The 11,410-nt window shown below is 34.5% G+C and overlaps 1 protein-coding gene and 1 long non-coding RNA gene across 3 annotated transcripts; both read left to right on the top strand.

Annotated features, from left to right (window-relative positions):
- LOC104722031 lies at nt 650–2,376 on the top strand. Of its 2 annotated transcripts, XR_757104.2 has the most exons (4): nt 650–893; nt 1,179–1,268; nt 1,365–1,493; nt 2,139–2,376. XR_757104.2 is itself a non-coding variant. In XM_010440137.2 (3 exons), the coding sequence occupies exons 1-3, from the start codon at nt 681–683 to the stop codon at nt 1,437–1,439; spliced, it is 378 nt and encodes a 125-aa protein (XP_010438439.1). In that variant the 5' UTR covers nt 650–680; the 3' UTR covers nt 1,440–1,684. The 2 variants fall into 2 exon arrangements, 1 of the variants encoding a protein (XP_010438439.1); XM_010440137.2 differs by lacking the exon at nt 2,139–2,376 and having other exon boundaries at nt 1,365–1,684.
- On the top strand, nt 9,176–10,940 carry LOC104722026. Its single transcript, XR_757101.2, has 2 exons — nt 9,176–9,542; nt 10,847–10,940. It is a non-coding gene; the product is annotated as an uncharacterized LOC104722026 (long non-coding RNA).

The following is an 11,410-nucleotide window of genomic DNA, read 5'->3' as shown; positions in this document are numbered from 1 at the left end:
ATTTCTCTAATTTTAAAGATAATATTATAGTTTTATGTTTTCTTAGATATTTTTTATTAGAATTAATATTATATATTTTCATTTTATTTTCTCATTACTTGATGCAATTTTTAGTGATAGACCAAATATATAAAGTAATAAACATTTCAATATGAAATTTATATGTTTTTTGAATAGTTGTTGTAGTATTTTTTATGATTTTTAATTATTAATCAAGTTTTAAAAAGTTTTTGATGTTTTAAAATATTTATATAATTATATATCACATTTATTATGTTTTAACCGCTATTACACCTGCTGGTCAACCAGTAGTAAACCTCCCACAAACATACCAATTTTAAATCGCTAAACCAGTCATTCGAAACATTTAATAATGCTTAAAAGCGCAACCATCCGTTTCCGTCAAACTCTCGCAACCACAACTGCAACCGCTACGTTCCCTTAATCTTTGGTTTTATTAGTATGCGATCTATCCAAGCGCCCGATTAACACTTAGCGAATTTTTAAACAAGGGTTTTGAATCAATGTCTTGTGATGGTAAAGTAAAAAAAAATTGAGTTTGTGGATCTTAAAACTAAAAGCATGGGCCGAATCATTTGATCGATAATAAAGGCCCAAAAAGTCCGTTAAGAATATGAAGAACAAATCGGATTATCTGACAAAAATGGGGAACAACGCAAATGGCGGCGGCGATAACAGCGACTTTGGTGTTCGCTGCAAGACGTCGTCCTTTGGCCTGTAGTTTATCGTCTTCCTCGACACCAACAAACACGAGAAGGCTTGTTCTATACTCTAAACCTGGATGTTGTCTCTGCGATGGTCTTAAAGAGAAGCTTAACGCTGCCTTCTCTCTTTCCCCCGGTTCCGATTCACTCAACGACGTTGTGCTTCAGGTCTCACTAACCTAAAATCTCACAGTTTTTTTTCATAATTTAGTATGATTTATTGGTGAATTCTAGATTCTAGATTGATTAAGTGGATACATATGAACATGAATTTGATTTTGATGGGAATTGTTAGGTTATGGGGAATCATCATTGTGATTCTGAAAATGGTATTAGAGCCTCGTTGACGACGGATTAACACATTTTCGAGTCAGAAGCAATGATTTCTAAAATAATTTAAAATTTGGGAGTGACTCCTCTGTGAGATTGATGTGATTTTTGCATTGTTGTTAGGTAAGGGATATCACTACGAATCCCGTTTGGGAACGAGCTTATCAGTATGAGATACCGGTTTTGGCTAAAGAGAACTCTGATGGCAAAGAGGTGTGTGTGTTGTTCAGTTCTTAATCCAAAACCCTTCTTTGTTGTGTAGAAACTGTAACATATTTCATATATCCAATGATTACTACTATATGGCAGGAAATTTTGCCGAGGTTATCTCCACGTTTAAGTGCGGAAATCATACAGAAGAAGCTACTTGCTGCCTTTAGTTGATCAATTACGTACACGACAACCGAAAAAAAAAGAGAAGAAGAAAACGTGTGTAAGGTTGTACTCGTGTCTGTGCTACTCACTAGGCACGTAGCAGCTACTTTCTTCTGCAAGAACCGTGTTTTTTTCTTCATACTTTATTGCTTTATATGAATGGCCAGTTTCCTACGCTAGCCGCATTTTGCTTCTTTGACTAATCCATTAATTTTTGAATGACTCCATGAGTAAATTTACTTGAATTGTCGCCATAGTTTTCTTTTTTTTTTTCCTTTCTCTGTACTGTTATTGTTAGCTTTTGGTTTTGATTGTTGCCAATACTATGACGTCTACTAGGCACTTAACTTTGTTCAGTTTCTTTATAACCATTTATATTATGTTGTTGCTTTCTTCTAGTGTTGAAAAGAAAAAGGTTTGATGAACTTTCTTTTGATCATGAAAGGTATTGTTGTGGCAAATTTGATTGTGAGGTTAGAGATTTTCTCAGAAGAAGTCTTTACATTATTACGTGTGTCATTTTGAATTTAAACATCTCTATGACTTTCACGGAACTGCCAGTCCTTCATCAACTAGTTTGCTTTTTATATCTTTCCGCATTTATCTACTTTTTAGTATAGATTCCGATTTGTCAAGCAACACTAATTTTTCTTTCCATAACTTTCATGACTGACCATGATGTTGTGTGCAATGTCATTCCCAATATAGGTGCTGCGATGTAAACACCTTGCAACTCAGAATTCTATTTCTCTATGTCAAACTGAAAGCAAGTTTGCTCATGTAAGCTTTCATTATCTTTGGAATAAAATATCTGCTAGTTGTTCAATCATTTAGGTCTCTTATGTTACTTGTCGATCACTCTGGTTTTATGAATCCCTTCTCGCTCTTCTCAACAAATATATTACTACATTCATACTATGATAACATATTGCTATATTAGACGAAACAAGCTGGGGCATTTGTGGTGAGTGACAACAATGGTTAAGAAAATTGTTTTTGTATATAATAGAGATTCTGATGGTCCTCAGCCTAAAATGGTCCCTGCATCTACGACATATTTTCTTCACTTGTCACCTTCATTGTAAATGTATCTACCTGATAAGCCTTTTTACATATTATAAAAAATATGTATCGATCAATCAGTGGTTGCATCTTTTGGCTGTATTATTTAGTAGAAGAGCCATAGGATTTTGGTTTAGTGGAAAGAATCAGTCTTGATCATATACTCATCATGTTCGTTAGTGCAAAATCTAATCTTTGCTTCAAACAAAACATCTTTTTGCTTAGTTGAATAAAAAGTTTGACGATAGTGTCGTATCTTGAATTATTCATTCTTTTCTTTTTTTTCCTGCTTATCATTCTTTCTTTAAAGTATTGTTTATATAATCTTTATAGGGTGGGTGATAAAAGCAATTAGCTAGCTTTTAGGCGTACTCTTGTGTGTCTAGTTGGTACAAATAATATGGCAAATATGCAGTTCCGCATAATCTGTTTCTATATTTTCCTCATTGGCAATGGACGGATTAGCCCGATTACGCATATGATGTCCTTGAAGTTAGCAGATAATTTCCTGCGAGCTAGGTTTGATTGATCTATATCTTTTGTAAGTTGTCGATGTGAATTCCTAACGCGTATCAAATTTGAACTTTGGAGACAATTTCTTACCTATTCTACACCATAGTGCATTGTGAAGTAAGCAATGGTTTGGTAAGATAAGAAAGCAAATAACATTGTTCAGAATAATCATATAGTGGTGAAGATCTTTTTTGTTTTTTTGTTTTAACCTTAGTTTGACCAAGAGCTCAAAATCATATTTATATCCTCCAATTGATGAGGATAAAGTTGGCCAATCTTTTGTTACTGATATATAAATCTTTTGTCACCACCTTAATACGATACTGTTTTCCTAAACGTTTATCATTAACTATTTAATTAACTAGACTAGATGAGTATTCGTGCTATTTTATACAAAAATTATGTATATATTTTGTATATTAAAATAATTTTTATAATTTTTATTAATTTTTAAACAATGTTATCATATAATCTTAACATTTTACATTTAAATTGTTGTTCGTTATAAAAATCATAACTCAATTTATCATATAATTCATTATATTTAAACTCATATATTACTAACACTTGATAGACATGTAAAAGGTGTTGTTTATAGGGATTGTTAAATTTGTATAGATATTTTATTTTTTTAAGTGGTATTATTATTCCGAATTAGAATTAATAGATTAATAATAATAAGAATGATTAAGGTAAATTTTCTGTAGATATTATGGTTTGTGTTCAAGATTCCTTGTTATTATTAATAATACACCTAAAATAATCAAGAGAAACTGTAAATCTGTAGATATTATAATTTTATTTTGGTTGCGTAATCGGAAATCACGTTTAAGAATAATTAATTTATGAGATTTTTTTGCCTTTTATAAATATATATTTTTGGAGATTTTATTTTATTCTTTAGAATATCCTAAATAATTGTATAAGTAATGGTTATAACCCATATAACCTATTTTGTAATTAACTAATGAATCAAATAATAATATAACTTTATAACCTATAATTATTATATAGTCTAAAAAAAAAAGTTGTATACTTTCGTAATATTATATAGAGGATGAGTATCCACATGTAGTGCAGGTTTGTTAATATCTATATATATATATTTATTGCAATACCTTCTTTGCTTCTTTATATTTTCTTATTTGAAATATTAAAAATTATATATTAACAAACAAAACTAAGAGGGAGGTATTGGTTTAGGATTTAGAAAGAGTTTTAATGACTTTGTGTTTTTAAAAATCTTCCTGATTTTTAAAATCATAGAAAATTAGAAAGTAAAAATGAAGGATTCTATAAGAGATTGTTTAGGAAGTTATTTTAAATCTTGCTGATTTGTGTTTCCTAATCTTGTAAAATATTTCATAAAATCTTTCAAAATCTTTCTATTTGATGAAAGAGTTTTCATGACTTTTGTTATGAAGGAAATGTTATAAAATCCTAAACCAATAACACAAAATTTGAATTCATTAACAATCCATGATTCTTTTGTTTTAATTGAATAACATAAAACTTTTAATGACTTTATAAGACTCTTAATCCAATAACACTAGATTTATCAAGATTTTAGATAACTTTTTACAAATCCACAACCAATAACACCAAATTTTTAAAGAATTTTAAAAAGTCTTGATTGAATAACAACATATTTTACATAACTTTTAAAATCATTCAAATTCTTTCTAAATCCTAAACCAATAACCCCCCCTAAGATTGATTTGTGTGTTAGGCAAAGAATACTAAATTTTGTTTTAAGTTAAATCTTCTTCTAAAGTGATTTTTGTAGATGAAAACTATAGTATAATATTTTTAGAAGTAAATAATCATACCATTTGCACATTTGATTGGTAGATAAAACATTTAAACATCCTACAATTCTTGTCTAAAACTTATGTATTTAGATATATTTGTATTTAATACCATTGGACTCTCAAATTCTCTTTTATCAAAAAGATTTTCGTGTAGGTTGATTAACTCTTTAATGGTTATAATTAAGATAAATAACTTCTTTTCTTGGTAGAATATAACTTTAGAATTTAAGTCTACAATTTAATTTAATTCCCTTCTTCTTTTCTCTTTGTATTTCTCAACCAACATTATATCATTATTTTAACTATCTTTCATTCGATAGTGAACAAAACTCATCCTTTCATATATAAAATTTTATTTTTCTAAGGACACATTTTCATTAATCTTTCTATAATATTAACCAAATTTCAGTCACTATTACAACCCTTCAAATTGTTGAGAAAATTCTAACGCCTAAACCATATCGTCATATCTTCATAGTTTACCCTAAGAGGACGAAGCAAATCTTTGGTTTTACTTTTAATACATTTTTATCTTTGGGTAGTGCATCTACTTACTTAAAGAATACATCAACTTGTTCTAAGGCTCTCTAGATTTTTTATATAAATATTGAAATTGTTTGTGATATGAAAAAGAATAAAAGACGTGGAAGATGTTTCAAATTCCTCTTTAATTTTGAATATATTTGCTTTTAGTTTGGGTTGACAGATGGCACTCTCTTCACTGTTGATGTGTCATTTCTATGGAAAAAGTTGAGCAACTTTGATAGTATAGATTTGTTTTTTGAAATTCTAAATAATGTTTTTTTTCATCTCTCACTTTGATATATCAAGTTCTAATGTATTTTTCTTATAATGTACAGTTTAGGGTAAATTTGTGGAAACTCGTATATTGGTTTTCTGCACGTTTATAAGTTTTAAGTTATTGATATTTTGCAAACTCAGAAAAGAACACACTTATGTAACAAAAGTTTTTTTTATGAAGAAATTTTACTTACACTGGAAAAAAAACAAAAATTGTGGAAAGAGTGAAATTGCCGTATGTATGGCATTTATACATCATTATACGATGTATATAGGAAATCCTATGCATATTATTATATTGTCACTTGGTAAAGTTCCTCGAGCCAATCACAAGTATACAAAGTAAGGTTTGATGTATTTCCGAATATTCTAGATACCAAATCAAATTATTCACATGATAAACTATTGACTGCAAAAAAATATAATATAAAGTAAAATATATTATCTTAATGGCAATCTAATAAGACCAACATATGAGTAAACTAACTATATTGATCTACTTTAAATCATTCCGCATATATTTAACCTCAATTATGAGTACTAGATGAGTATCCGCTATTCCTGCTAGCTATTCAATTTCTTGCATATAACTCTAGAATTTAATTTAATTTCCTTTTTCTTTTCTCTTTGTATTTTCCTCAACCAACAGTATATCATTGATTTAACTATCTTTCATTCAAAAGTGAACAAAACTCTGATCTTTTTCATATATAAAATTTTATTTCTCTAAGAACACACTTTCATAAATTTTTCTACAATATTAAACAAATTCTCAGTCAATGCTGCAACTCTTCAAATTGTTGAGAAAATTATAACGTCTAAACCATATGTTCATATCTTCATGGTTTACCCTAAAAGGACGAAGCAAATCTTTGGTTTTACTTTCGATACATTTTTATCTTTTGGTGATGCATCTACTTAGTTAAAGAATACATCAACATGTTCTAAGCCTCTCTAGATTTTTTATATAAATATTGAAATATTTGTGATAAGAAAAATAATAAAAAACATAGAAAATATTTCAAATTCCTCTTTAATTAATTTTGAATATATTTGCTTTTAATTTAGGTACTTTTAATTTGGGTTGATAGGTGTCACTCTCTCCACTGCTGACGTGTCATTCATATGGAGAGAGTTGAGCAACTTTCATAGTATAGATTCTTCCTATCTACCCTTAAGCACTTTCCTAAATCACACAAACTTTTCATTTCGTCATCTACATGTACCATAAATCGCTATTCTCACCATCATTGTTTTTATAGTTATATAAGTCTCGATCTGTTTTTTTTTTTTTTGTCAAACACTTGATTTCATTCATTTCTAAACAAAATACAAAGAAAATGATTCAAAGATACAAAGTTTAAACCATACAACAAAAGAGGCACTCCCCAATGCCAAACAAAGAAAGATAAAATAGATCAACAAATAGTCCAAGAGAGCTTTGAAGCAAAAGCTAGATAGCAGGTTGCCACATGTGAGATCAAGGTTTGTTGAGAGGTCTTCCATGAGTAGCTCAATGGTAGACAAGTTGGTCATAGTCAAGCAAAGACTTAATGACGTTGAAAAGGTGTTCTTAGCGAACGAATGGTGATTGAAGTATCTCGCTAAACAAGTCGATGGAGAAATGTTGGTCAAGAATTCTCTAAAACCATACTCACGCCGTCGACAAGTTGAATTCCGAGCTAATAAGCCATGAGACTTCAATGATTGTTGGGTAGTAGGGTTCATCAATGGAGCTAGCATCAGGATTTTTAAAGAGCGGTTGGAACACCATGACAAACTAGGTAGGTTCTCTCTCACAAAAGTGCCTCTGCAAAGGAGATTAAGAATTCTACACATGATTTGACATTGGTTTACCGCGAGCAGAGATAGATCATACCAGAGCTGCAAAACTGATGGTGAATGATGGGTGAGGAAGTTTAATGGTGTCTCGGATAGACCATGAAATTGCATAGGATGATATTCAATTCGCAAATACCTAAAGACAACTGCAGCAAGGTTCCATACATGATGTGTGAAAGACCAAAGCGGAACTGGTGTTACCTTTCTCCAATGAAGTCTTCGACCATCAGATACCGGGAGAGAGCAAGAACTCGGCAAAGGAAACACAAAGAAAGTGAAGTATTGGGCTTAACCTTGTTGATATTGCAGGGTTGATGGAAATTGAAGAACTTAGGCCTGTTTTGGCTTAATGGGCATATCCTGAATTCTAGGTCCACTAGAGAAAACCCTAGTTTCAGGATGAAGAGCCGCCGGGGATGTTGAGAGTGGTGGCCGCCCGAGAGATATGGAGAGGTCTGCTGTGCAGGGAATTTCTCCGGTGAGTGATAGGTCGGTGTCATCCTGCAGTCAGCGTAGTTAGACGCGCCATTACTAGCTAGGTCCACTGGGGAGAATCCTAGCTTTAGAACCGTTTGCCAAACTGATACATGGAATTGACGATTGCCCGAAAGAAGCCGAGAGATTTGTGCTCCAAGGAGCATCTCCGATGGTTGACAGGTCGGCGGGAAACGTCGTTGGCCTCTGTTTGGTTCGACTATGGAGACTAGGTTCACTGGGGAAAATCCTAGTTCCACAAGTAAATTGCATGATGAATGGTGAATATTTTGGCTGCCCGAGTTTGACGAAGAGAGGATCTCTGATGAGTGATAGATCGGTGGAAGCATGCAATGGTCTGTGAATGGATATATGTAGTGACCCTCACCAGGAGTAGAAATCTTAAAACAAAAGATCGAGAAAATGGCCCGGAAAAGACGTAAGAAAGAAGAAGAAGGAAAACAAAGGGGAATGGCCGAGAGAAGCCCGAGAAAATATTCGTAAGTTGGAGAATGGCCGAGCCAAGACCGGAGTAACCGGATGCACGACCGAGACCCTAAGACCGATCGGGAGTCGGAAGAATTGGTCGAGAACACCGAGAAGGTCGAGAAAACTCGTCGAGGGAATCTGTCGAGAAGACCCGAGAGAATTGTCGAGACTCGAGGAAGTTACCGAGTACCCGAGAAAATTGTCGAGACTCGAGGAAGTTGCCGAGTACTCGAGAAAGTTGTCGAGAGCTCGAGGAAGTTGCCGAGTACCCGAGAAAATTGTCGAGAGCCCGAGGAAGTTGCCGAGTACTCGAGAAATTGTCGAGACATCCGAGACGCGTAGTCGAAGTTGCCCGAGACGTATCGCCGAGGCATACTGTCCGAACTCGAGAGTTTGCCGAGTGTTGCCGAGCGGAGTGTCCGAACGGTCGAGAAAATGATCTGAATGAGTCAAGGAAGATTAATTTAATCAAAATTTCGACCAATGAGAGTTAAGGAAAGTGGAAGATTAATTTAATCAAGGAAGGAGTTAGTGGAAGAATTAAAAAATTCAAGGAGATTAAGGGAGATAGTGGGGGATTAACCTAATCAAGAAGATTAAGGAAGATGGTGGAATCCTATTGGCCAAGAGCTAACCCTAATGTGTCATTAAGCAACATGCACTAATAGGAGTGTTTACATGCTCTAATACACAAAATAAATGGCGATCGAGGATTGGGGGTGAAAGTCACGCCTCACATGCAAGGAGGGAGAGTGACACTTGTCGAGAAGCACTAAGGAAGAAGGTTCCAAATTTCGCCTATAAATACAAGAGGATCAACTTCATTTTGTGGTTGTTCTCTCATTTGCACTCAAACCACTTAAGCCTCTTCGAGAGAAAGAAAGAAACGAAAAGAGAGAGTTGTCAAGGAAGATCGAGAGAAGGATCGAGAGCGATCGAGAGGGAGATCAAGAGTGTGCGCCTAGAAAAGACCAAGAAAGGTCGACGGCTGTGTCGAAGAGAGATTGAGGAGATAAGCAGTTGCGGAACAAAGCGAGAAGCTGTTTGACGTGAAGTAGGAGCGGATTGTCTGGTCGAGTGGTGCTGTGAAGTCCGAGTATCATCGACGGTTGCGCAAGAGGTGAGTCTGAGGTAGTGCATGTAGAGTAGTACATGTAGTTGCGGTTTAAAATATGTTGCATGCAAACATGGTAGGATTCGTGCGAGAATCATCATGCGAAAATGAACTAGTTGCATGCTAAATAATTGGGACTCACTCAATAATTGGTTAAAGGAGAACTTGGGTGCATTTTAAGTATAATCGGATCACTTAAAATTTGGTTTAAGGGTTGCATGCATGATCGAACCTAGAGGATTTTGTAAGTAATATTTCTTACTTAAAATCGGTTTCATGCATGACTAAAGGAGTGAAGTATTTTGCAATTTATTGCATAATATTGAGTGAGGTTACTTGCATGCTTAATTGTATAAGGATAATTTAAGGGAATTAAATAATTTGGCTTTGCATGCATAATTTGGACTTGAGGGTTTAAACGGTTAAATCAAATTGGTTGCATGCGTAGATAAACTTGTTGCATGAATTGCTTAAGTTAAGGATATAGGTTGCATGCATGTAGAATAATCTTAAGTTGCTTGATTTATTTTCTTGCTTCTTGTTGATTATTCCATGTTGATTTTCTTGCGTGATTTCATGCTAACGAGCTTGATGTATCATCGCTTGAATTTATGGTGGTGTGTTTGGTTTTAGCTTAGTTTCTTGAATTCGTTTCTCGAGTCTTAGCTTGAGTAGTGTGTCGATATTTCTGTTTCCAAAAGCGTAAGTCACGCGTGAGTTCCCGACGACTACTCACGCGGGGACAATGTTACGGCTGGTTAGCTACCAGCGTAACCGCTACATGACGATGTAGCTATTGGTGGGTTCATGCCGGAGAACTTTGTGGTCTCGGCATGGGAAGTATTGGAACGGAACAGATTATTGAAGGGCCCTAGGTGTAAAGAGTCTAGAGTATTCAAGTGTCCCTTGTTTATGTCTAGTCGTCTTTGCATGTTGCGTGTTGCGTGTTGTTTAAGAATCTATGGTATTGTAAGTATCTAGACGTCTTGGTAAGTCGAGTATGAGGTAAGAGTCTAAGGTTCAAGTAGTTCCTTGTTTCCTTAGGTCATCTTTCTCTTAGGGTGGCAAGTTTAGATCGTTCGAATGAAGTCGTAGAGATCTAACCTCACTTGCATGTTATTGTTGGATTGCTTCCGCTATAGCTTTTGTTGCGTTGCTTTGATTACTTGCTTGTTGTTTGCACTTGCTTGTTTTCTTTGCTTGCTGGGGTAGTCGGGTTGGGAAAGTAGAATCCTGTTTAGGATGAAGGGGTACCCAAGCTCACTGAGTAATCTTAGATTACTCATGTCTCATTTGTTGTGGTCTTGCAGGGAAGCTTAAGTGAGTCTAGAGCCGGAGCGAACGCTAGGGTGCCGGATAGGATTTTCTTGTGTTCCTTGTAAAACCCTATATTTTTATAAATGGTTATATATAAATTTTCCGACTATCTTTATATATATTGCTTTAATGATTTATTTGAGATGAATTATTTTATTAAAGTGATATGTATACGGTTTTCAGGAAAATATAGCAAGTTGCAAATGATACTCGGCCTTGTCCGGGCTAACACAACGCACCAGGCCGCGAGGGTTGCAAAGCCTAAGTAACCTCGGCTGCGGGTGGGATTGTGCTAGGGAGGACCGGTCGGGAAGTCTGCAGCTTCCGTCCCTCGACCGGATCACCTCGGTGCAATTCTGCAAGTGGCGTTCCGTGGCTGTCCGATGGCCTTCGTGGTCATAGTATGGTTTGGGGGCGTTACAATCTAAGGCAAATTTTATTAGGGATTGAAAAAGAGTTAAAAGGGGGAAAAGTAAAGAAAAAGCTTAAAGAGGGTTACACTAATTGGAATAGAGACGAAGAGAGCAAGAACTGGGTCGATTAGATCCTGACGCCGA

This window comes from Camelina sativa, chromosome 2, assembly GCF_000633955.1.
Source record: "Camelina sativa cultivar DH55 chromosome 2, Cs, whole genome shotgun sequence".
Lineage (NCBI taxonomy): Eukaryota > Viridiplantae > Streptophyta > Magnoliopsida > Brassicales > Brassicaceae > Camelina > Camelina sativa.
Note: the sequence above shows the minus strand (reverse complement) of the source record. Positions and strands in the feature narration are given on the sequence as shown.